Source organism: Bombus vosnesenskii, unplaced genomic scaffold, assembly GCF_011952255.1.
Source record: "Bombus vosnesenskii isolate JDL3184/JDL3185 unplaced genomic scaffold, Bvos_JDL3184-5_v1.1 scf7180000013395, whole genome shotgun sequence".
In the NCBI taxonomy this organism is placed as follows: Eukaryota; Metazoa; Arthropoda; class Insecta; order Hymenoptera; family Apidae; genus Bombus; species Bombus vosnesenskii.
The window spans coordinates 802,913-829,893 of NW_022883020.1; the positions used below are offsets into that span (position 1 = coordinate 802,913).

At 35.5% G+C, this 26,981-nt stretch overlaps 3 protein-coding genes across 8 annotated transcripts in view; all 3 read right to left on the reverse strand.

Annotated features, from left to right (window-relative positions):
• The window catches only part of LOC117237636 (FK506-binding protein 5-like), a 62,325-nt gene extending 40,398 nt beyond the window's left edge, over positions 1 to 21,927 (reverse strand). Inside the window, exons 1-4 of one of the 6 annotated variants that reach the window (XM_033501795.1) lie at positions 21,574 to 21,927; positions 21,054 to 21,157; positions 6,212 to 6,679; positions 5,573 to 5,814 (exon numbers count right to left, since the gene is read on the reverse strand). The gene's annotated coding sequence lies outside the window, so the exon portion shown is untranslated. Of the gene's footprint in view, positions 1 to 5,572; positions 5,911 to 6,211; positions 6,680 to 21,053; positions 21,158 to 21,573 lie in introns of those variants that run through there. The other 5 variants (XM_033501799.1, XM_033501798.1, XM_033501796.1 and 2 more) reach the window with 5 other exon arrangements.
• Positions 17,047 to 19,937, reverse strand: LOC117237637 (quinone oxidoreductase-like protein 2). Its single transcript, XM_033501803.1, has 8 exons — positions 19,603 to 19,937; positions 18,694 to 18,927; positions 18,440 to 18,631; positions 18,166 to 18,347; positions 18,000 to 18,091; positions 17,793 to 17,919; positions 17,439 to 17,568; positions 17,047 to 17,340 (listed from the first exon to the last, which is right to left on the reverse strand). The coding sequence occupies exons 1-8, from the start codon at positions 19,852 to 19,854 to the stop codon at positions 17,314 to 17,316; spliced, it is 1,236 nt and encodes a 411-aa protein (XP_033357694.1). The 5' UTR covers positions 19,855 to 19,937; the 3' UTR covers positions 17,047 to 17,313.
• A 648-nt stretch (positions 21,928 to 22,575) lies between the features above and the next one.
• LOC117237638 (uncharacterized protein YJR142W) lies at positions 22,576 to 26,749 on the reverse strand. Its single transcript, XM_033501804.1, has 5 exons — positions 26,448 to 26,749; positions 25,703 to 25,800; positions 25,409 to 25,613; positions 24,836 to 25,315; positions 22,576 to 24,764 (listed from the first exon to the last, which is right to left on the reverse strand). The coding sequence occupies exons 1-5, from the start codon at positions 26,521 to 26,523 to the stop codon at positions 24,640 to 24,642; spliced, it is 984 nt and encodes a 327-aa protein (XP_033357695.1). The 5' UTR covers positions 26,524 to 26,749; the 3' UTR covers positions 22,576 to 24,639.
• Positions 26,750 to 26,981: the final 232 nt, after the last annotated feature.

The following is a 26,981-nucleotide window of genomic DNA, read 5'->3' on the forward strand; positions in this document are numbered from 1 at the left end:
CTAACTGGTTACCCGGTTGTCCAGCAACTATCGCTTCTGGCGGTTCTGGTCTTCTTGTTGCCGCGCCGCAATGGCAATATCCTACTCGATAGTCCAAGTTTCTCTGATTCGGAAACACACAGCGAGCTTTATGTAACTGACTGGCACAGTGAAATGTCAGCCATTTGTTGTCCAATCTTTTCACGCGGTTTTCTAAAATTGTCGCGTGCCACTTTTTCATCGTTAGGATGAAATTAACGACGCTGTTTGTTTAGGGAGAAATTTCTGTCGCTATTATATTGCAACGACTGTTACTGGTGTTGTTAGTGTTGATAGCGATTATTAAGCATGAATAATTTCTTTAAATTGACACAAGCAATTTTCTATTGAAAGCAGATTGACGTGACCACAGTAACGTTTTTTTTTAAATGGAATATCTTTGCAACTATCGTAATTTCTTTTCTGTCGTCGGAATTCCTGTTATTAGTCGGTTCTCGCAGTAATTGGAGCAGTTAGACTGCGGATATTTATGCAAATTCGTGTTACCGAGAGTATAATTTAAAAAGTGCAGGCTCGTAAGAAAAGTGTTTTTCCAAGCACCGTAGAAAGCGCCGTACTTTGGACATTTTACCAATATACCAATTGAGGAAGCATAAATAACCATAAGAATTCTCAAGACTATAATCGACACACGATAATTGAATGTAAATCATTAGCGTCTGGGATCGATAGGATTTTAACACGAGCAATATTCATCTTTAAAACGAGACCAGTATAAATTCACGAGAAAGCTCATTAATTGGGCTGTACGATATCCAGAAACGGTTTTCATTAATGAAAATCGTTTCTCCTATGGCGGATCGTTCGATAATTCAACAGACGATTCACGGTTCTAAACCGGTTCTACGAGTGTGGTCCAGCCGGAGAAAGGCGTTCATTCACGGCCCGAACAATAAATTATTGTGTCGAATTGAACCGCATAAATTGAAACGGCGAACAATGGAATTTACGCTATCCCTTCGATTACGTGGTTCATTGTGTTCCGCCAGTCACAAAAGAAACCAAATACACGCGGGTATATGGCGCGAGATATGAAATGGGTAATCACCGATAAATCGAAAGCTATCCCGTTGAGCTAACCATTATCCGAAAGCATTTGGTGATTAGAAAGATGAATAATATTCAATTTTCGTCCCTTTTTAGTTTAATACGCACTTTGACAAATCTCTATACGCCATAGATTGGATTAAAATTCTTCGATGACAAAATATTCGTATTATCGAGAAATTACTTTCCAGTTCAAGAAATTGTAGCTACTATCAAAGCTTTATTAAAATTGATGAAAATTCGTTAACTCTCTTTTCGTGGCTCATTCTCATAGATTTTCTCTTTCAAGCACCTTTTGCGACACGCAGAGATTACGTTGAGCTTAATCCTTGTTAATAATATCGTTATAGCGTTATTATAGAATACTAGCAATATTATTACCAAAATTACTGATATCAAATTACTATAATTTTCTACGCGCAGGAACCATTATAGTTCTGGTCTGAACCAGCGTGAGCGGGTCGCAGCAATCGCGGGACATGCTAGTTGTATCACTGCAGAAATTTCACTATCGTTGTTGTATTTACTATATCTATTCCTCGTACGTTCTATATCACCGATAATAATATTATTATAATACAAGATCATGAAAATACAATTATCGATCAATTTTCATATCATTCGCTTTTACTTTTCTCCTTGCATGTACGTATGTACGTTTCCACTGATCGACCTTCTATCTAATTACATTTTTCAATGAAAGCCAATTACCCATTGAGAAAACGAAACGAAATACATAAAACCAGTTTGGATAAAATACTGCCATAATTCCTTATGACAACGAACCGATCCTTGGATCGTAGGCGAGGCAATAAACTTGCCTGCTGGAAAAATTGCAACAGGATTTTCCTCGTAAAGATCCAGTGATCCACTAGGATGTATGGCATTTAAATAGACGTTTCACGATGTAGGCTAAAAAAATCGAGAATTGTTCGCGGCGATCCGCTATCGCTGGTTTCTAATTGGTAGAAAGCACCAGCTGCCAGTGATTCCATTCTTTTTCTTGTTTCGCTCGAGCAGGCGGCGGAAAGAAGGCGAAAGAAAAGAACAAAAGGACGATAATCGGCGAGAGATCCAGTCACTGATTCGATCCTCGATGACAATGACCTCGACCCTTGGAATTTCGAAACTTTCCAATATTTCAGCGACTAATTTTTGAAGGCCGAAATGGTGAATCAATATGCTATAATTATCATTAAAGTAATTAATTATCTGATATAAAAAAATTGCAAAAATTCGTCAAACGTGTTAATAAGTGTGTTTACAATGGCTTTGATATCGAACATTCCGATGAAACATCGATCAGCAACGTTAGCTCTATTTGTTATTGATTCGCGAGATTTATTACAAGCGATTTGCAATCCAGATCGCGTTTCTCGCGGCGCGAGTAAGAAAGCACTCCTGCTTACGACGTTATCTAACAACGAGAAATCTAGTGGTTCCGTTTCACTTCATGGTAAGGTACCATAAATCAAAGCAGCTCGCGTATTATCTTCGCTATCGAAGGCAATGTCGATGCCCCGTTCTAAATACGCGAATAAATCCACGGGATGTAAACGACTAGCATGGCGATTATAGAAATCGACTGAACGTTTTCCTTGATTATACATTGCCTAGGAATCGCACGCTTCCGAAATAAATCGATTTTAATCACTTATCCGTGGCTGTCGTTACTTTCGTTCAGGCTTTCCTCTATTTCCTTGCAAATTAGGTAAATGACATTTTAAAAGTCAAAACAGGATCAAAGTGGGATGAACTTTTGTTCATTGAGTAAAGATTCGATTCGGTCGAGGAACGTCGATACGAGATAATTTAATTTAAGATAACAGGGTAATCAAGAAAATGTGATTAAAATATACTGCTAAACATACCGCTGAAATACTACTACAAGCATACCTAGATAGAAGAATTTCCTAACGTTCGTTCAAGTCAAACGAAACCCATCACAGCTACCGAACTTTCATCCTATTCATTCAACTCTAAGAACTCTAAGAAGAATAAAAGAAGAAAAGTTTCTAATTGCTCTTTCCAAATAAATTCCCCTGAAAGAGCCTACGTCATCGACTTTGATTTGCGCGTGGCGTCTCTCATTTCACGGCTCCAGGAAGGGGAGATGCTCGTTGAATTGTCTTCGCGTGGTCATCAATCAGTGACACCGCGGAGGCACGCTTTCTTAATGCCACGCCGCCGTCGCAGCTCGCTAGACAAAAATAAAGATTCCACACCGCTGGCCGTAGAGGGGATTCCCTTGCGCAACAGGTGGCTAACCTGACAAGCGGACCCTACCCGCGAAAAAATCCCCGTCAGGCGGCGCTATCCTGACGTACGCGTCGATAAATTAACGCTAGAAGTAGCGATGATTAAAGCGATCGTGTATTTGCATCGAAGACATAGATACGTAAAATATGTGAGAAAGTAAATAGCATAAACGAACAAGTTCTTTGTTAGAATTATTAGAAGTAGTATACGTAAATGACAAGATTAAGAAAAATACACATCCTTTGTTGGTATTAAAAATTGTTACTTTTGGCCATTGCATTGCAACGCTTCGATTGGCGTCATCGTTAAACTAATGCGATCTCGATTCTCGAGTAAGCAGAGGCAAAGTCCAGAGACAGTTCCGCGTTAACTTAACGTGTCCTTTTTACCGATCGAAACAGCATTTATGCAAACACGATCTCGCTAGAGATCACTTCTAGAGCAACGTGGTGTAACTGATTGCTTGGTACTTCCCTATGGAAAATCTGCACTAATGTCGGCTTCTGCTAGATTCAAACGTGGTAATTTAGAGATGTGGCGTTAAATTTATAGTGGGTACTACTGGTAATTGGTTTAAGTTCTGATACTTCAGGAAGCATTCAGCTGTTCCAGTATATTGGCAATATGGTGTTCTAATGGACGTGTGTCGAGATTTGTGGACTGTTTTGTAACGAAGTCTGCGAGGAAGTGAATCAATGATAAGTAGAAATTCCTTATGGGATCCGCATAGTAATTTAGAAATTTTTGTAAGCTACTGTGTGTCGAACATTATCACAACAAGGAAATGAAGCAATGATAGATAGAAAGGTAATACTGACTTTTCGTAATCGATTCTGGGACCCGCGTGGCAATTTCAAAATTTTTGTAGGCTATTGTGTGTTTTATGCGAGACTGATCGAAATTGATGAAACGTTTTATGGGGAAGCTTGCGAAAAAATGAGATAACAATAATTGAAATTCTTCATACTACACATCTATAGCTTATTGTAGGACTCGCGTGGTGATTCAGAAATTTCTATAAATCATTAGGTATTGAATATTATCAGTACGTAGGTGGTGTTTAGATTACTCTTTGGTACAAAGAATTTATGAAGTATTTTATGGGAATGCTCGTGACGAAGCGAAGTAACGATGATTGGAAAGAACGACGTTGGCTATCTGCGGTTGTTAATTTGGGAAACTTAATGGCCCATTAAATACCTAACACGAAATTTGATAGTGTCGAGATTTATAGATAATTTCATTTAAGATGATCGCGATGAAACACGTAAGAATTATTATATATATCTAATTCGGTTATCAGCGTCGATTAAAAACATTGTCCTACCAAAAAATGTCGAACGAAGTATCCCAAGAATTTCAAGCATGTTGACGTCAGCAACAAACAATAAATTACACCAACAACGCAATTTGGAAATACCTGGAAGCTATGATGAGTATATTCCAGTCGTTTAAAGGTGTAACAATAAAAATTGTACCGATCGATCTAAGTCCATTATTTAAACCAGGATTTCTGCGTTATTCTTGCCAGTATATGGATAACTAATGATTATACTAATTTTGAAGTCTAATGGAATTCTCTGTACAAATTACCATAAGTAGGGACGCACATTAATAACTCGCTTGTCTATAAATACTGTTGTATTATAATGCTCAGGTGCTCGTAATGCTAGCAATTAAGATTAAAATCACGGACACTATTTTCGAAAGCCTTTTGCGTTGAGATCCAGGTGTTCTGGACGAAAGAAATGGAAGAAAATCGTTCAGAAAGTTACTCAACCCTGACTAATGTACGAACGAATCCCAGTAATCGGTTACTCATCTAGTAATTAGTCAAGTCTAAGCTGCGTTTTGAGACAATAATAATGAAGTTAGAAATTGTAGGTTACAGACTTCTCTTTTATAATTCAAAACGCGGAAAATCTATCAAGCTAACGAATTTCTATTATTACGATCGCTAAATGCATATACACCGTTATGTAAGGGTTTCCTATCACATAGATTCTTCATTGTATGGTCCAAAAGCGATATTTTAACGACTTGAAACCGATATTACGAGTAAAAAAATAGCAGTGCAAAAGAAATACTATCATGTATTTATAAGGTATTAGTTAAGCTTCTTCGAAGTATCGCTACATGTACCATATCCATTAAAAATTGGTTATTCTATTAATTAAGTTGTTAAAATCAAGGTGAAAATTCTGAATGAAAAGGAAAATCGACGAACCTGAGGTGTCCTGCGCGACTCTCAATCCTTCAGGATCTTCTAGGGTTCTTTCAGCTGTTGTTCTCCCTGGGGATGTTCTCCTCGACAGAACGAGCTATCTGCCCCTGGAAGCACGCAGGATCTCGCGCATGTTACCGCACCGGACTCCCTCACAACGTGCACGAGTCATTCTGTGACACCCGCGAGTCCCTCATCCCCGTAATCGATCCTCGAAACACCATCCAAACCTCTGTGATCCGTCCCTGGATATTACCTTCTATTCACCTGAGTATCGTCACGAGTAAACACTTTCTCCCTCTCCCCTTTCTCTCTTTCTCTCTCTCTCTCTCTCTCTCTCCCTCCCTCACTCTCTCTCTCGCGCGCTCTCTCTCTCTCTCTCACACGCAGACACGAAAATAACCGCGATTGCACAGAACACGTCGACGATTATTTCTTCGAGTCACGAATTCCTACTGCGGCACGTGCCACGATCGGTTTCCAAACACCTGGAGGCCGACTCTGGATCAAGACTCTAGCAGCTAGAGTGTCTTGCGAGCTACGGTCGATTCCATGTATTTTAGAAAAAAGACGATGATTTCGTTAAAAGACGAAGCTTGATGTCTTGGTACCATAGACCATATTACGTGGACCATTTATTACCTATCACTTTTCAAGAATCTTTTTCAGAATTAACGGAGAACGGTAAGAGCACTGGTGAATGGGGTTGGAGATAGATGAGAATGGGGAAGGGAACGCGGGAAATTCAAGGTTTCGAGTGCACGAGGGAACACACACGGGTGAAGAACACACGTCGAAGATTTGTCAACCTCGCTCGGTGGAAGCGGTCGTCAGACTAAAGTCGTCGTTCCACTGGAAACCGAGTACGTGCATGGCTTTCTTATCCCTCCTGTCAGCTCGAAATCTGTTCCTTCTCTCTCCTGCTCGGCTGGTTTGGTCGAGTTTCTCTGTTGCGCTGAGGACAGGCCCGCTCGTTCTCTCCCTCTCTACGCGGCTCTGTCACTCGGTCCAGAGTGGAGGGGAAACCGAGTCCAAGGATACGGTGGACAGCCAGGAAAAATTATTCGGACGCTTTGGAAACGGGGCTTTCGACGTCCATCGAGCTCTCGTCTGTGGGTTAAGAAAATTGGCAAGTTTCTTTAGAGTATAGGCATTTTTCAGGTATTTTTTTTTTTTTAGATCACAACTTCTCCAACTTTTACGCGTCGAAAATGGTCATTTTTCGCGACCCACGCGAAGATTACACAAAGTGTCGAATTGCTGTCGACAGTTGATAAGCGATCCAAAGTTGATCTGATGCATAGCGGCTGCGATAAGTATTTGTACAAACATTACGGCTCAATTTCTAAGTACCTAAAATAAAAATTGACAAAATGACAAAAAAGTTAGGATAACGTCATTCGAGGATGGAAGTATTAAGTAGATTTTTAATAAAAATATCAAAGCACGTTATTGATTGTCACAAATAATCGTAAATTAGTCCTTTAACTCCTTGCGAAATAAATTAGGTGTTATATGTAAATCAAAATAAAATAATTATTTCATCCAGCACATGTACGTCATAATATTGTATTTATTTAATGATATTTTTAACGATACTGATTTCATTACGAAAGTACTTTTTCACAATTTTTAGAATCATCGTTTCGCTCGAATAGGAATAGTAGTATAATCTTTCATAGTTGATTATGAACGTAGTTTCTTCGTAGTTTCGAGCAACGTTACCCAAATTCAACTGCGACAAAAGTAATATTTTCTTTCGTGAATATGGAGAAACGTAAAAGGAACTCGTTATTCGATATAAATGCAGCAGAGTGCAATTCTAACACCTCGACTTGCTAGAACATTAACCTTGGAATAAAAAGAATACATTAACTTGAAAGGAACTGTATCTGCATCCGCTGCGATGGAAAGTAATTATCGATCAAGATCGAATTCTCAAAAGGAAGAAAAATTCGCCACGTGTAAAAATAAATGAAACATTGTAAAGTCAATAATAAATCACGAGAAGAGAATAAAATCGTTTTCCCCGTATTAAAATTGGAATTTTCACTGTAATAAATATTGCCAAAAATCGTTAACTAATTTGTCACGCGCTAACCACATGCTCGATGCATAACGAGGTGAAAGAAGAGAAAGGCCAGTAAGCAGATTAATGTATCGCCCTGTAACGCAGCGTAACATCCTGTAACGCAGCGTGTACAATGGCTCATGAATGTATTCAAATACGTAACCATAGAAAATTGTTCGGAAACTTTCTGCAACTTCGTCGATACTTGCAGCAGCATAGGGTTTAGTCGGCGTACGTTCAATTTCAGGTCTAATTTAACACTGTATAGCATGAAATGATACGATATAGCGGTCGTTTTCGTCTCGACACCCACTATATCATGGATAAAAAATGTAGGGTCTCGTTTAAAACAGTCAGTTTGATCTCAAAATCATTCCCGTCACTTTACCCACGCAAAAATTATTTATACCACATAATGTCTCCTTTTGTTATCATATAACTTTGAAATGGCCCGCGAGATATTCCAACTTTCTCGTTTAAATGTAACAGCCGTATTCAACGTTAGGAAGATTTACGATAAAAGTATGAAATTTCATTATCGTGACGTTAACGTATGATCGGAATATCCGTGTGACTTTTCTACGTGAAATAAATGTTGATCGTGGGATGAATATCGCATCGAGAGTCTCATAATTCGGAATAGGGGTAGTTTTAAGGCTAAATGTGAACTGTAAATGTTCAAGTACTTTGAAAAGCCTCTGTATACGAATACAGGCTGCAAATATTCGTGAAGCGCGATTTTGGGATTGTAATTTCGTACTCGAATCGGTATCTCCTCCTCTGCTTGGAAACTTTCTACACGCAGCTACCTTGAAGGATCGAGAGCAATTGAGATATAGATTAATCAGCTCTGAAATGTATTAACGAAATCGTCAATTATAGTGGGTGGGCGTGGTCCAGACGTCATAGCGATCTTTTTATTCCGTGCTTACGAGACAGATGTGGTAATTCGAATTGGTGGGCCTTGAAATTAAAAGTTCTATCGAACTTTGTACCTTTATTGCCTAACAAAACTCATATGCTACGGTTTCGTATTTGAAATTACGCGTTTCTATTGTATAATAACGAAGCTATCGAATTAGCAATCTTTTGATTAATCAGCGCGAAAAGAAATCGGCGATCAAACAAACGAATTGAAATTCCAAAAAATTACAATTTTCCAATTAATCCACGTGAAGGGTACTAAATTCTAAAACAGTCGACCAAAAGTTCGCAATTTTCCAACCATTCTATTTGAAAATGTGCGAATGATAAGAAAGCTTCGTTAACGTTATTGGATTGTACCGTTCTACAGTCGCGAACGCATACGCAATGCGTATGATTGATTGACCGAAGAACAAAGGTTCTCGGACGACGAAGAAAAAAATTCGATCGCACGGCATTGAGATAGCGGGTTGGAATTCCTACTTTTCCCCGTGCTGTTGTACGAGAACGACACGAAAATAGAACAGACAGGAAGGCGGAGAGAAAGAGAGTGCCGCAACGAGAGCCCCCAGAATCAGCTGAGAAAAGTGCGAGGGAAAAGTGAGCTGGATGGCCTTCGCGACAATTCACTCGTTACCTCTTGTTTCAATTCGCGCCGTTCGAATTCACCTCCGCCGGCTTTCCGTCAATTCTGGCCGATCGATTCGAAAGCTACCGCCTCCTGACCATTTTTGGACAAAGCTACATTGCTTAATAAACACGCAATATCTCATAATTAAACTGTGGATATTCGTACAAATTTGTATTTTTACGAACGCAATTATGGAAATGGAACCTAAATAGAAATTTGTCTCATCGGCTAAATATTATAACGAATATTCGGAGTATTTTACACATTTCTGTATATTATATGTATCCCCTGTGTTTTGGCACGATCAAAAGAACAAATGCCCTGTTTATTCGTAACTAGACTGCGGGGATATTTATCCAACGATTTATATTTTGGTGAATATAATAAATTTAATAAATGGAACTCGGGTAGAAAATTGCTTCGCCTACTAAACGTTGTATCGTTGTAACGTTGTATCACGCGTATTCTGTGCGTTTTAGCACCTTTTATTTTCCAAAATTTAAATGCATAAAAATTCGCGGTCTATACATAAGAAATTCGGTGGAAATATTAATCGCATTTTTTATTTTCCTCGCGAATATTCGTAGCTGCTCTATGCTGGTCGAAATTTATGCCAATTCGGGATCTCTCTCGGAAATAATCGATATTCCATATGTGGAATGTCGCAGACACGAAATCCAACTTGCTGTAACGTATCTTTAATGAAATACGACTGATCGAAGGCCAATGGAAAGAAAAACTGGTCGGTTTTTATTGTTAAATCCTAATCGATGTAAATCTTCGCACGATAATGAAATTTATTAATGCTCGATCAAGGAAGTGAAAGGTTTTATAGGAATGGAAACTGAATTCTTTCGTAATTGGTCAAAGATGCATCTGTGCATCGAACGAATCGGAAAGATCACAAGAGAATAAGAGCGTGGCGGATAAAGGCGGATCTCGAGCGTGTCTGTTATCGATCATGGTAGACATCCATCGATCGACCAACGATCTTCAAATTATTCAGGAAATTCTTAATTTCTTAACGATATAAGAATTAAACTGATCGGATAAGAATTTTAATTCTAAGGTACAAAATCCAATTACGATCTCCTACGAATTTCCGAAACTTTAATTTCTCTGAACCGATCTCCTCTGCATAACGCGATCGAATTAATCGAATCAAAGGAACTCCATTTCGCAATTGCATCCGCAGCTATATAGAAGGAAACAATTCTCGGGATACGTAAACTAAAAAAAGAAGAAAGAAACATGTAACACCTTCGGTCACTGAAAAAGAGGAGATAATAACTCATAATTATTCAGGATTTAAAATTGCCCGTCATTATTCTATCAATTGTGTGATTTATTTCAGAAGCGTGTTGATATTCTGATATTATTTCATCGGTGTTATCAACTTTCCTGGAGATCTGTCGACACCGTGATCAAGCCCAATTAAGACGACTGTAGCGTAATTAAAATATCGAGTGGCATGGCCGTTCTAATTATTACACAAAGCCGATCTTAACTCGGCTAATGTCTGCAGTGTAAAAAGAATCCGATCCTTGGCGGCTGCAGAAATCGGTGTTCTGGCATACGACGATCGTATTAAAGCTGGCAACTGGCAGAGAAAGGCGGCCACCCACTGCTTACACAACGCTTTGCTCCAGTTATTAGTATGTGACTCTTTCGCGGATCGGCCTGACGAACCGTGGATCGACAGGATTGTCATCCATCTTAAAGAACGTACGGTGACTCAAGAACACCAAGTTTCTACTTGTAGACTGAGAATCATCCTAACTCTAAATTGATTTATAATCATTAATTACGAATTCCGTATTTAAATATACTAAGAAACGAATAAGTTAAATTTCAAACTAACAATCACAAATTTATACTTTGTAAAAACTAATCTATCGTAACTAATTTTTGATCGCCCGATTAAACGAATTTCACACTAACAAATAACTCGATTAAGTTAAATCCCAGACTAATCTCCCACTCGCCACAGACACCAATGATCGATTATTGCCGATTCATCGGCTCTAACAAGAGAAAGGTACAAGTCAACGCAAACCGAATTAAAACGTTTCTAGTTTCAATTAAATCATCAAAAACGTTGTACTATCCGCTCCGCGTGAAATTTCAATGTCATCCGAGCGATTGATTAATGAACGTCGTCGTGGCCGATGAAAGTGTTATCATTTCACAATGCCACGTAACAGAGGCCGCTATTGTCAGGCTGGTTATCTACGTGCTACCAGAACTGACTGCCACAACAATACCAGACAAGCGATAGTCTCTGCATAATGTTAACGCCATTCTCTGTCGTAACTTTATTATCGGCTGGCCTGCCTACAAATATCGTTGACCCATAGAGAACCGTTCGTAATTACCACGGACACCCGCAATTTCCGCCTCAACCCTTCGTTCCGTTCGAATAAGAATTAATTCGCCGGGAATAAGCCGTTTTATGGGGGAGACCGGCGTTTTCAAATTTTGCAATTTACGTACAAAGTTAGGATTTCTGTCAGGATCTCTTCTCGAGAAATATAATTGTTTGTAATAAACGACCAAATCTCTTTTATCGATATTTTATAATTTGAATGCTTCTCGTTGTTTGCTTGTGCTCTTCCGTTAAATTATTTCTTCGCCAATAACACGCATGAAAAATTTGATCGATAGAACGACGCAGTCATTTGCTTACGCAAGTGCGTTTTGCAATTTAGTCGAAGAGGCTAACATTGAATACGTGCGACGAATTAAATCACGCATAAACGTATGCGCGCATATTCGCGAATAAACAAGAAATGGAAATAAAAATTTCTTCAATCACGGGGTTTGTTCGAACGAAAGTACGATCGATCGAACGACGAGTTTAAAATGCAATTTACGGACGGCGCACGCGAATCGCCGAGCAGTTAACCTTTGATAATTATCGAACTGAAACGCTTCCGTCGAGAAAAATCCTCTAAATGTCGCTGGCCACTCTCTCCCCCTTTTATCGCAACGTTGCATCAGTGATTACGTGTTGGTCGACCGATTTTTCTCCAATGTGAAGGCAAACTGATTTACAATTAGCCAGGTATTCGCGCAGCATTTTCTTCTTTTATATTAACAGGACAGGTACGAATTAGGAAAATGTGAAAGTAAAGACGTAGTGTAATCCCGCGTTTTTGTCGCTATGATTGATATTCTAGCACTCCAGTCGATAAGAGAATTTCGTAAATTATTGTAGAGAATAGAATATATAGGATTGAGAGAAAGTTTGAAATTTTTGCATCGAGAATTTCATGTGAAAGACACATTGTGTTCACCGATCCACTGAATTAAACTTTTAACTCCAATTCCGATTTCGCTTCTTTTTACGTTCCAGAAAAATATTCAGCTGTCTGGAAATTCTTCGTGGAAGCATTATCCACTTTCTATGAAAATTACATTGAATCTATATATATTCTGCACCACAAATTTACAAATAACAGATAATTTCTTACCACGTCGACTCTCTCTCTCTCTCTCTCTCTCTCTCCGTCTTTGTCAAACGTTGAAATTTAAAGATACGTTTAAAACGAAAATGATCGCGTGCAAACGCATCGAGGGATGGATAATTTCAACAAATACGAAATAATCTGCGCTGAAAACGCGATGGCGCACGTGTGGCCTATAGTATCACAGCGTCGAGCAATTTACCGGTCGGCTCCGGAGGAAAAGGCCTTGCAAATGTCCCTTGCTCTTTTCTAATCATATTAGCATATCTAGGTGAACCGTGGCTCCCAAGAGTGATTGTACAGATAGGCGATACCAGAGGCCATTTCCTTTTATCGTTCTCGTAGACAGAGCGACAAATGCCGCGTAACTGCCACGCGGATATGTGACTGTCGTAAGGGGCTCTCCCACTCGTTTCGCGCCACGTATAACTAGCCTCGGTTTCTGCAGATACAGCGGATCTCGTTCCTGTTTTGCAAGCTGTTGTCGAGATCCGCGATCGATCTAACGATCGTCCGACAGATTAATTCCCCTGATTCACAGAAAGAGAATCCTTCAAACGACACAAACGGGTCTGACGACTTCATTTGCCTATTTACTTTCCTGAAATATGGTCAAGATAATTAATGGCGATTTAAGTAACTTGGTATTCATTCCTAGAATTCGTATTAATTCTTCTGCAATAATTCTCGTATAGGATTCGTAAGATGAATTTGTGTGGTAGATTCCTTTTTAGTTTTGAATCGAGTTTGGAGAATTGGTATCCAACAAATAAAATAATCATTTTGGTAACGTTACATAGACAATGGCCTGACCAAGTATTATACTTTCGGTTAAATTAGGATACAACCTTTGAACTTCATATAGGAAAGAAGAAAAACAACCGCGTTGGATACAATGGTATTTAAAATGTGATATTTATTGAACTTTTAGATATGCAGGAAAAATGAATAAAAATAAACATCCCATACAATTTCCAATGTGATATTCGTATAAGGAAAAGAGTTTGAAACTTAAACTCATCTCTTAATGATTCAGCAATGGAAATCGAGGAAGAAGATTCGTTCATTTGCCGATAATAATCATAAATCACCGACCAAATTTGACAATTACTGAAATAGATCCGCAGCGGGTTACCTAAGAGCCAGTTACCCAACGTAGCTCTCCTCTTCCTACACTTCGCTACTTCATACAGATCGCAGAAACGCGAACCCATTAATTTCCTCTCCGTAGTCGCGAACAGACCCGCGCGGAACGTAAGTTTCCAGGCCGAGCAAACGGCATTAAATTCGCGATTTATCATCCTGAAATCGTATCCTTTCACAAAAGACCTAACCTAAAATTAATCCTCCCATCGGGCCAATTAATCACGACTGGTACGTTTCAATGTAACGCTTCATTGCACGAAAAATTGACGTATCGATGTCCATACGAACCGTACAATGCGTCTCATAACTGCAAAACTACCCTAAAAATTTTCCACTTTTACGCGCTATATATTATACAATCGATTTCCGTGAAAATAATGACTCGTATGGTCGAGAAAGTTTATTATCTTCTCTTGACGCGTTGGCTATCGCGGTGGTCGTAGGTGACGCACGTTCCATTATATTTTGTAAAACAATTGAAATAAAATAAGTTTCATGGACTCAAAATGATCAGTTGTCAGTTATCATTTTGTAGTTACAAAAATGCAATTTTTCTATGAGATCGTGATTCGAGGACCAGGGCCTGTTCCATTCACTTGCAATTATCTAAAAGAGTATAGTATATTAAGTTGGATTTAATAATTATTAAAATTGAATCGAATAATATGCAAAAATTGAAGGTTTCGAGCGATGTTGTAGTTGCGCGACACGGTGTATTGGACTAAATATACCAGAGAATAAAGAGAATTACGTCAGTAATCGGTAGAACGACGCCATTTTCGGCGCTCGATTGCGCCATTTTGCGATCATTTATAGGATAAGCGAGAATTTCGGAGGGCACGCGCGTGAGATAATAAAAGGCTCGTTGAGTAAAGCGTCGAGTCACTTTAGAAGGGAGAGAAAAAAACGAAAGAAAAGCGTGTTCCAGCGCGAAAGTACCGAGAAACCGTGACTTTTTGCGCTCGATGTGTTTTATTATGTAACTTGTTCTTTCGATTTACGCGAGAACCGTTTATTTCTTCTCTGCCTTCGACATCTGGCAAGCAGATCGACCGCGGATTCTCTTTCCAGAGGCTGGTTAATTGAAAGATCGCGTATCTGATAGCTCGGACACGCGGCGTAACACGAGAGATGGATTAAATTAAACGATTAACTTGCTAGCTTTCAGCCGTTTCAGAGATTTTCGTACAGAGCGTAATTGAGTTTTATTGATTTTATCGAATTGAAGATTTAAAAGGATAAACAACAGCTGGATTCAGAGATCGAAGGCAAACAGCTATGACTCAGATATTCGCGACAGTTTTTCACAAAACATCCAGAACCCGTCCTAATTAAAAAAGATTTCATTAGGTACAAAAGTCTGTTTATTGTCATGAAAGCTATCACCGTAAAGAACGACTAATTAACAAAAAACTCGGAGCCATAAAACAACAGCTTGCAGTTCACGCAACGAAAAAGCGATTCCCTTCGCTAAAAAACCGGCTTCGATCTGCTTAAATCTCAAACCAACCAGAGCAACACTGTTATAATTATAACACACCAAAAAAGACAACCACAAAAAGTAAACTACTTAGGAGAACGATCAGACGCAAGGAAAAAATAAATTGCTGACGAAATTTTCTTGGGAACGAGAAGAAAAATTGCGAATAAAAGATTTCGAAGAGGAATAATTTGCGACTAACGATCGAATTTTGAAATCACCACACCCATACCATTATCATGACTACCTTGAACCTTGTTACAATTCTACGTGATTTATAATACCAGGGCGGTTTAATTGACCTTTATATCACGTTATTTCACAAGTAATGTCGCCTCTTATTTTACACCTTCAAGTGCTAAGTTAATGTCAAACGGTAAGTGTCAAAGCTAATAGTTACATAGCAACTAGAAAGAGTACAAAAATATGAAATACAATTAGATGTGTAATTTGCAACAAAAAGTTTTCGAGAAAGTTTGTTGAGACCTTAGACTGGCCGGCTGGGTGAGACAATTTTGCAAGGACTTCGCCTGAGGGCTCACCATATTAGGTCATCCACTTCACGCATTCTAGAGCACCCACGCCACGTTCCACGATCCTAAATCATTGTTATCAATTAATCAACGCGTTTGACAATCCTGTCGTCGTTCGACCCCCGTGGTGAACGAAATCTGAAACGAAAGGACAGTCCTTTCGAACAGCATACATACGTTTCAGATAGTGGACGTAGTTTCTGAACTATTCGCGATTTCTTAACAATACTTACATTTATCCAAACTAAAAAAAAAGAAAAAAAGCTGAACTAAACAGGTGCAATTTATTTTCTAAATTAAAGATATTGATTGCATTCTAAACATGCAAAGAGAAAGACAACATGAAATAAAGTATTCCTATAAAAGGATGACATATCCGAGGTAATGATACATACGTTCGTGCTCCCCGAGATCCATTTTCTGCATATTCTACATTTTTGTATCCGCGCTAAATATCCCAGAACAAAAAGGTCGAAGGATTTCTACCAATCGTGGCTCATTATTCCCCGAGTACCGATAATAATCTCATAATTTAAGATCGAAATACGTGTTTACCCCTTACTATGCATATTACAAAAGAACAGTCACCTTTCATCGCCTGTTCCAGGTGAACTGACAAAAAAAACCGAACAAAATTCTTCGCTACCATTAGAGGGAACATATTTAGAATCGACGATTTCACGAAGGACCGTTCTCAGGACTTTTACTCCGGGCTTCCTTTCGTCGGTAGCACGGCAACAAAACGCTCCAGTTTCGATAAAGGGGCGTTGAGCAACCGATAATGACCGCAACCGAGTTGTTAGTATGGCACGGCTACCTGAGAACAATCGTATGCGTGCAATTTTCTGTTGTCTCACAACCGAACGAATCTCCGTGAACAATCATCTAGTACGAAAATATTCTAAACCACTATTGTATAATTTTCACTTTTTATTTTTTAAAACGCTTCAAGTCAAAGTGTTTTTCTTATCTATTATTGATTTAGTTACATGTAATGTAAGAAGAACCTATAACTCTTGTATCGCATATATATAATTTTTCATTTCAGCCCTAAACGTTTCTTTGTCACTGTAAGACGGAATAACATTGACACTATACATATAGTGCCATACAACAAGACAGGAGGAATGGTTGTAAAAGAAAGGATGACTGTAGAACAAGAAAACTGTTATCATAAATTTGTATGGAAGTGTGTTTTGGAAAACGAATAGAACAAGGGTACTACTCTCCTCATTTTCAACCATCGTAAAAAAAAGATATTTATTCAAAGATATTATACAAAAGATACAGTCAATTTATTTTTAATATAATTTTTATGCCGTAAATGAAAGGCTTAATGTACTTAATTAATCCTTAAAAATAGTTCTAATTCAAGTTTGCAGTATTATTTATATTCGATAAAGTGTAAAATAGCTTTGCACATATTTTTAATAGATATTCATTATTTATACCGATGCAAATTTTTTCATTAATTTATTTATTTGAGCTAAACCTACCTATCTTTTATATTGATAATAACCTGTAAAATTAATAATTTTTTATGTTATATAGATTTATATTTATTCATAGATTATGAATCATAATAACTGGCTAAACTACTGGATGTTTCACACTCACTTTTCCTGCAGATTTACAGCTAAGAATAAAGTCCAATGCATCATTTATTTTTGGTAATCCAACTGTTAATGAGCAAGCTGGTTTAATTAGACCCTCGTCGATAAATTGCAAGATATCATCCCCTGCTTGTCTAGTTAAAGAAATATAAAATTAAAATAAACTACTTTGAAAAGATTTAAACCTAAGCGCTAAATTGTCCTACAAATTTTGTTAATAATTTTATGAATTAAAAATAATTCCTATTGTAGCTGATAATTCATAATAATTATCATTTTTATCATAATCCGCCAATGGTTTTGAATGGTTCGTTAAAGAACAAAATTTATGGGACATTTTAGTTTAAAGTTATTATACCGATATGACTCAGGCTTCTTCTTCCTATATTGCCTCAAGTTAAATCCACTAACGGAAAAGCCATTCTTTTGCGTATCAGAGTCACTATTTTCTACAGTTACTGCTGAACCAGCGATTATTACTCTCCCTTTATAATAAAAACTAATATTTAATAAACTGGCCTACTTAATTTAAATAATTAGCGCTATTTCTAAAGTACTTATGTACCTTCGCGGGACAGGTGGTGTAACACAACTGCAAAATTATCATCACGCAACATATCTTTTATGGTAGTCTCATTTTTGTAAATATTAGTAAAACTAGAAATACAACACAGTTTCTAACATTGCTTTTAACTTGACCTTGCTTGAGAATCATTTCTCCTTAAACTTACCAACTTAACACTTTTTTAAAATATTCACCATCTGCGTCATCAAAGATTTCTGTAATATCATTATCTGCAGCTATCTCTTCAATTTGTTTCAATAATGTTTTATCTTTATATTTAAAAGACGCAAGCACACCTTTTTCTCTAGCAAGAGCTGCCCCATCTTCAGTAGCAGAAACGCTAATTACCTGAATTAATAGTTATTGTAGACAACTACTGACTTAAAATGAGAATTACCTATCCATGTTTGTTTTTGTAGTTTTATTGCCAGAAATCTAACCTGAGCTTTGAATACATTTGTTGCAAGATCAACTGCAGCTAATCCAATGCCACTTAAACCCACGTTAATTAATATCATATCTTCTTCTTGAATGCTAACCTTCCTTTCTAATGCGATTAAAGCTGTAATATAATCATCGAGTAAACCCACTGCATCGACAGATTTCACCTCCGATGGTACTTTCCAGATATCCTACAAGTCTCTGATATAGTGAAATACAAACACAAGCGATTAAGCAAAAGAAACTCGCTTACATTAACATCCGCTATGCACTGTTCTGCTAAACCTCCATAACGGTCTTTGTTAAGAGCAATAACTTTATCCCCAACCTTATAACCTTGTCCTTTAGCTTCTTCCCCAACTTGAATTAATTTTCCAACAAACTCATAACCAAGAACCATGGGCAAAGTTGGTTCAAATGTATACATATTTTTTGTCAATAATGCATCTGATGCATTGAGAGCGCAATACTGAACATCTACAAGAACCTGCCAATGCAAAGATGCTACAAGCTTTGCCTTTTAATGAATATTCTATTAATCTATACCAATACAAAAAAATATAAGGCACAAAAAAATATATAAATATAATTTATACATACAAAAAAATATAAGGCACTATATATTCTATATAGAATATTTACAAGAACATTTATAGAATAGTTACAAAAAGAATTAAGATAAAATACTAAATTACTTTTGTTTATTAACTACCCAAACTTTAAGATAAAAACTAATATATAATTTGCTAATAATGCTTAGAGATACGATATCATTATTTCTTTCTCAGTTAGAAAGTATAAATGTAGCTTAAATATAGTTCAATCATAATTTACAAATGTAACTCAAAATTGTTTATTATGAAACTATAATACTTAAACCATTTTTTCTGAAATAATATTGACAACAAGAAAAGATTTTATACCTTTTCTTTCTCATTGTGCGTATAAAATTCCCACTCGTTAATTATACAAATAATATTAACATTATGTACATCGTATTGTGAAATATACAAAACATTTTACAATTCAGAATATCACAATCAAATAATCAATTGAATTATTAAAACAGAAAATTGAAAGTACATGAAAATATAATACAGAAATATTTTTATATCTTTGAAAATGATATAAATGATTTTATATCTTTACATGACAAACTTACTTCATTAGCTTGTAATATTTTAGGAGGATCAACGTTTTCTAAAACGAAGCGCTCGGAAAATTTCTTCAAAACAGCGGCAGATATTCTGCCATGTTCAGAAGCCGGGATGCCACTTTTCGCATTCTCTTCTAGGTTAACAGACTTGTCATTCGCGACAGAACCAAACCTAACAATTTTCGAACGCGTTAACAATTTCTTCAAATGACCGCCACAAAAATCCGCGAAGATTTTTCTCCCTATCACTACCGACATTTTCTATTTTTCTAAGAAAATTCAAATTGTTATTCGAAACGCAATAATAGCACCCACGCAGAACTTTATGAAGTACGAATGCGCATGCGCGACGCCAATTTACTATCGAATTCTAAAGTTTAAATATCGATGAGGCGCTGAAATCGAACTGAAACGCCTCTGTATCGATATTTTGAATTTTTTATGAAGAAAATTCAAATCTGCAGTTAAATGTCGGCCGTCGCGATTTCAACCACCGTTTCTTCAAAGTGTTGTTTAATAACTGAAAAATTAATGTGATAAAACATTTATAATGCAATAATGTGTGATAATGTGATTTAGTGCTAATGTGTCGTAATTGAATCGTGGAGTGATGACCCTGGACCACATAATTTTCTCGATTTCCAGCTTTCAACTATTTCTAGACCATAATATTTGAAAAAGGTCAGTGATAAAAAATTTCTTCCATTGCATCGCCATTATTCAAGTAATATTATGCGCGTATCTACGCTATCGAATCATTGGACTTTCTTTATTAATTATATTAATTGTTCAATATGCTTCGTATCGTTTGAATTATTGAGTCCTAGTTTAGGTTGTTTGATATATATATTTTATGTATAATAATTTTAGTTGTAGGATAAAGTCAAATTATGAAATGCTTCCTGATATAATCTATCTAGTCCTTTTTTCTGAAAATAATAATTTTCGTAAACACTGTGGGACACAGCTTATTTATTATTATAATGAATATTCTGGATGGGTCACCTGTGACTCACACGGTCTGGATTATAGATAACGAAATTCGTATGGTACGAAACGTTAATTCAATATGTCCTCCTTTGAGTTCTGTGTATTTATTATTAGACTGCGGATCTTCATGCACTTATAAATACATGAAATATCTAAAGCAAAGTACTTATTATGATATAGAATAGATAAAACAAATTTTTATCTATGTTCAATTTTTTTAGTTCTATCTTTTTACTGGTTAGTTGTATTTATATAAATTATAGTTAGTTATACATTAGTTATATGTATATAAAAATATGAATTTGCAGAAACATTCGCAGTCTATTTATTATAATATATATATATTTTTTAAATAGTATAAGGATTTTATATTATGTAATTTTTATACAAAATAATTGAGAGATATAGAATATATGTATAAGAATATGTATAGAATAGAAGTATATGTAATATAATTAATAACTCACCTATCGCCAAATGTATGAAAGATCCAAATTTTGACGAAATTTCCGAGGCTGTTAAAGGAGACTGTTTCAGTGAAAACGTCGTAGAATCCATAGTTAAAAATCTACTATGAAATAGAAGAGAACGCAAATGAATTAAAAGAAAGTAGAAATAGGATAATTTTAACTTAACACATTACTAATTAAAAAATTCTCACTTTTTGCGTTCTTGTATTATAGTACAAAAAAATTACGAATTTATAACAACATAAGAAATGACTAAAATATTCATAAAGTAAATCTTTTCCATTATACAAATTTTCGTAAATCTTGAAATTTCTAGACTAACAAAAAATTCAATAGAATTACCGAATTCCACGTAAAATAACTAAAAGAGAAAATGAAAAGTTTCGCAATATGACGCAACGTCGCTGCGTTCCGGTAGTATAAAACTGACAAAATCGTAGCGAATAAACAAAAATAATGTATACAAACGCAATTGCCTTTCAAAAAATAGCTGAATTATGATACTTGTTCACCATACCTAATAAACAAAATAACACTTCACACGACGCACTTATTTCGTTTGACTTATTTTCGTTAGTCACTGGATTTAGAAATAGTTTTTAACTGGAATTAGATGAAAAGTTTGGAAATAACGCCAAACTTTAACAGGAAGTATGTAGAAGTGTGTAGCAAAGAGTAGTCACAGGACTGTTGCCCCACTGATGTTCAAAAGGGTAGTGATTTGGTCGATTTTTGTTTCTTCTAACAAAGTCAAGCCTCCCCACCAGGTTTCTAGCACAATTTTTTTATTTTTTCTTTTTCGAGCATCCCCACTAGCCTGGTCATTTGTTATTGCTTTCTCGCTGGAAAATCTTTCTGTCGTCCAAGTTTTCGAAATATAAGTGTACCGGAAACTGCTATGTCTTTACTGTATCAGATGATAATTACTTTGTAAAATTAAAAATGTAGAAAAATCTAATTAAAATTTTTTTTATATTTTAAGGCAGCAAAGAAACATTTTTGTTTCTTCCAATCACATTCCATTTTAAAATTACTTTCTGAGTAACATATTAATTAACTTGACTCCTTGGAATTTAAAGATATTTAAACATTTTATCAAATGGATTTATTACTTGTCTCCAGGTATTCTTTTTAACGAATTATAGTATAGTTTTATTGGTCATGTAAAAAGGGTAGAATGATAGAGCACAAAGCATTAAACTTTATTTATTGAGCTAATAGGTCATTGCAACTGATTCTCCTTTTTCAATTAATATTTTAAATGATTGTTCCATGATGATACCTTATAACAGAGTTTATAGTAATTCAATATCTACAAAGAACTATGAGAATTAAGTGCAACATTTATGCAACGAACAGAAATATATATAAAAGTTTCACTTTACATTTGAATTTTAGTTAATGAATGCTTAAAATAAAAGTAACATAAAAAGCATATAATGTACCTGTATGTTAATCAAGTCGGATTTACAGGAAAGAAAATGGAGTGAAAGATAGGAAGATAGAAACGATGACATTGTAAGTTTGATTAGATTTATTCATTGACAAATATTAAGTCATGCATTAAACAGTATGGCCAGCCGTACTCATATCTATCACAAAAATGTTAGTTCCACTTAAAAACAAATATAGTCATAGATTTAATGATCGGATTAAAAATAATAGGGCGATGACGAGTATGACTAGTACATGATTATAAAAATAGCGAACTCATTTAAACACATCAGGTTAGTTCGAATAAGGACTAAATTAAAGTTAGAGTATGCTTAAGCAGTACGGATCTCACTCACTGTCATCTAGTTAAGTGGATTGAAATAAAAGCAACGAAAAGAAGCAAATACATTTAACATAATATAAGTCACAGCGGATATCCTGCTTAATATCGGTGTTGGTAGAAAAGTTCCTTAAAAAAGATATTCAGAATGCTTATCCATAAACGCAATTATAATAATATCGAATCTACAACAACGATTTATATATTGAATTTAACATACCTAATGACTCTTCATCTTGTAGAAACTAGTTTCAGTATAAAAAATCTCTTAATTTAAGGGCATACGCAATGCAAGCGGTATAAAGCATCATTTAAATACAATAACTTATAAAAATACTTGATAATAGTTAATATACTTTCAAAACAAGAACACTAGACATTCTGTGCATTAAATGAACAAAATGCTAAATACATAAATTAATTGTCGCCAAATAGGTATAATGAGCAATAAATATCACATTGAAAACATTTAGACAAAAGATAAAAAGTGATGCTTCTAGGATTGCGTTTGCCGTTTATACAATCACTATTCTTCACAATCTAATAATATCACTTGATCAGAACCTTGGTACCAATCATTGTTGAGAATTAAAAAATCTACCTACATATTACATACAATAAACAATATACGAACACTTTTGTTCCCCTTCCCAATAAACGTTGTTCAAGTGAAAATGCTGGGTCTTTCGCGTTGGTAGCATAGTTGATAGTATACGAACACATACGTCGACATAATTCGTCTACAAATGTTTTTCTTTTTGTTTTTTTCTTCGTTTTTTCCATTTTTACTCTAAACATATCAAATAGTATACTGTGCATTCACATTCATAATACTGTGAATGAATTTCATCTTACATCCTACGCAGAATATTAGGATATTACTGCATTCTTACTTTATGCGCACTCATTGTTGTTGTTAGGTGTACAAGTTCGTTTTTTAGTACAAAAATTCTATTACAAACGTTAGAAAAAGCTATTGTTACTCTTTCGTTTTCCCACTTCCTTGCTTGCTTAGAAACTGAAAACTTAATCTATGCTTCTGGAATGCTGTATGAATAATACTTCTAATTTGACATCGATGTATATCAAAAGTTGTCACACGTCTAGATTATTACTCGTACGATCGGCGAAAACTCTTTCGTTCGTTCTTGTGCAAAAATTCAGTTCGATGGTTTGGTAGAAATCAGAGGAAGATGTAGCGTGATTTTCTTTCTTTTTAAATAACGATGATGAATGAATTTGCTTAAAGATCATTTCGTAAATTATCTCTTTGTATTGTGCCAATTTTACAAAGTTATTATATATCAATAAATCCCCAATAAATTAGAATTCATTCCCTATGAAACTCTTGCTGAGTTAATAATGACTACGTTTACATTCCTATGTATGTCTTTCGTATAAGTCATCAAAAAATCGTCTTTACCTGATACTTTCATCGTTATTGTATATAAAAACTACTCAAGTTATAACAAAAGGAATAATAATATATTTATGAGTAAAAATGTTATGACAATATATCTATTGAAATAACGTATCTTTTTTTTTCCTTTTCCAATATTTTGGAAACAAGAGTTAGTTTGAATTTCATAAAAATCCTTCAAATCAATTCTAGAAATATTTGAACTATTATTTAGCGTCTTCTAATGATTTTGCAAGTCTTACGTATATAAATCTGCACCATTTTCTTTTTTCTTTTCCTTACTATAAAGTTTGCAAAAAATTGATCAAATACAAAGAAATCACAAAAATTCCAACTCCGCTCGATTCGATTAATTTTAAACGCGAAATTAAATTAAAGACTAATTAAACTTAAATTCTGTCTAATGATTCGATTGCTTCACCATTTGCGGCTATTTTACACTTTTTTTGTGGGTGATTATAAATGGTTTGCAGAGGTATATGAAGCAATTCCACGATTTCTATAAAATTAGGCTCTGCAACAGAAAGAAGTGAATATTTTAATTACTTGACACTGTAATTGTTTATTGTCATAAAGTATACTCACCGTTTTCCGCTGTAATATATCCGTGTCTAATTAAAAAGTCAAGCGCAACTGGCACCGACGTGGTTTTAAAATGCGAAGACAGTATCCTTTCTAAACATTCGTTAACTGGAAGCAATTCAAAAGTCTCTACCTCTCCATCATTGTTACTTGGTACAAAATCTGGTGGTAGTTCAAGGTCGTATACAAACTCAGTGTTGGGGAACAGACCCCTTTCACTTTCAAAAAACAGAGATACACAGCCGGCACTCTTTAGTTTTGCAATAAGATTATTAGGAATGCTGGCTTCTTCCCCAGCCTCTTTTATAGCAGTTTCATTAATTCCATAGCCAACGCTCAACCCACCACTCACCATGTTATCCCAGTAGCCAGGCCAAGTCTGCTTGTTTGGGCTACGCTTTTGCAACCATATTGATAAACCTTTTACAGGATCCATAACGTATCCATTAATATCAACTCCATATTTGCGAATTCCAAACAAGCCTGTAGAACAGTAATTTTTAAGTAAAGAATTATGTTAAACAAGTCTAGTTAGATAGATAAAGATGTTAGTAAGATTATAATTAGTGTACATACATGTGGCAGACCGGTCCATTTTGAACAGTGGCGGGGTATTGAATTCTGCACGTACTTCATAGCACTCCTCTCTCCATCCTCTTAATGCTATAAACTTTCCACCTGCGCGCCATTCTTTCAGAACTTCCTCGACTCTAGCACTTCTCTCTGCATATTCTCTGAATGCTGGATTCAGTTGCACATACTCCGGATGTACTTGGAATACCTACGAAAAATATTTAAGATAGATATGACAAGATTATATAAACATATTAATAGACATATTATCTATTGTAATTCAATATACAGAGTTACCTGTGGATAATTCAACAATTCCTTCATTACATCTGGACGCACAAGGCCAATTTGTTGCCCATCAACAACAAAGGCTCTGCATTCACCTGCGTGAAAACCTAAAAAGTATCGTGAATTATTTCATTAATCCAATTATTGACATTATAGAATAAAATTAGAATTTAGATATAAAATACAAGCAATAAACGAAAGAAATAGAAAATTAAAAAGTTAAAACTAAAAATTAAACGTGTTAGTCAATACAAAATCATAATATAGTAACATAATAATCCTATTATAACTTGAACCTAGAAAAAAAAAGAATACCAATAGAATCTCACAATTATTCATCAATATACATTCTATTTACAGATCTGTTTAAATTGTACAAGAAATAGATTATAATATAGATTACCTCATAAAGATATACGATACACATCCTTGGTATCTACTTTGATAAATATGCATATAGCAACAATACTCAAACTATTTATTATGAGAATAGTAGGGAAAATCAAGGATATATATAATGGTAGAAAAAATTATTGTAGCGAGTTTCATGAATATCATTTATGTTTTTCGGGAAAGATAGACACAATTCCTATTAGTTCGCTGAAAATACGTGAAAGAATACACAAGAGACTCGAAATCAATATCTTAGCAGACAGGACGGAAAGCTACGAATTTCTATGCACTAATCATTACAAAATCGTACAGGAGGCATACAGAGAGGCGAGGCGCCCTTATACGAAACGATTTCGCTTACCTGACAGGTAGAAGCAGTTGAATTTGTTGGCAAGCTTCAATAAACGTGACATCGGTTTCTTATCACTATCCGTCATTATGTTTCGCTGTCGTTAGCCAGCTGTGACAAAAAATCCTAGCATAGAGTATAGTATATATCAGACGCGAGTCTCACGGGATTTCTGCACATCAAGGGGTACAGTCTAGACTGAAATTGCCAACGCGATTCATCCCAACTACTTTTATTTTTTCTTCTGTATTTTTCATAGATTCAGAGATAAGATATCAGATTCTACTTCTTATGTAATTTATAACATACAATATACTTTTATTGCGATAGCAAACAGTAGTTAATAGAGTATATGATTTGTAATTGGTTGAATTGATTTAGAAATTGTACGCAATTTCTTTTTATTGGATATTGAATTTTGTGCACTTTTTAAGGATACAATTTTATATATGCAATTTGTATTTTAAACTTAAATAGAATTATAGTAAAACTGAAATAATATGATATTAAAATTTGTTATGACACAAAAAAGAAACGAGGAGGTTT

Excerpts from the sequence above, each read along its gene's own strand:
- LOC117237637 (XM_033501803.1), bottom strand. The coding sequence starts at position 19,854 with ATGTCGGTAGTGATAGGGAGAAAAATCTTCGCGGATTTTTGTGGCGGT. Across the intron at positions 18,092-18,165 it reads TTTAAAAAAGTGTTAAGTTG|TTTTACTAATATTTACAAAA; the intron begins GTAAGTTTAAGG and ends TTGTATTTCTAG. Across the intron at positions 17,569-17,792 it reads AAGAAGCCTGAGTCATATCG|ACAAGCAGGGGATGATATCT; the intron begins GTATAATAACTT and ends TTCTTTAACTAG.
- LOC117237638 (XM_033501804.1), bottom strand. The coding sequence starts at position 26,523 with ATGACGGATAGTGATAAGAAACCGATGTCACGTTTATTGAAGCTTGCC. Across the intron at positions 25,614-25,702 it reads AATTGTTGAATTATCCACAG|GTATTCCAAGTACATCCGGA; the intron begins GTAACTCTGTAT and ends TATTTTTCGTAG. Across the intron at positions 25,316-25,408 it reads AATGGACCGGTCTGCCACAT|GCTTGTTTGGAATTCGCAAA; the intron begins GTATGTACACTA and ends ACTGTTCTACAG.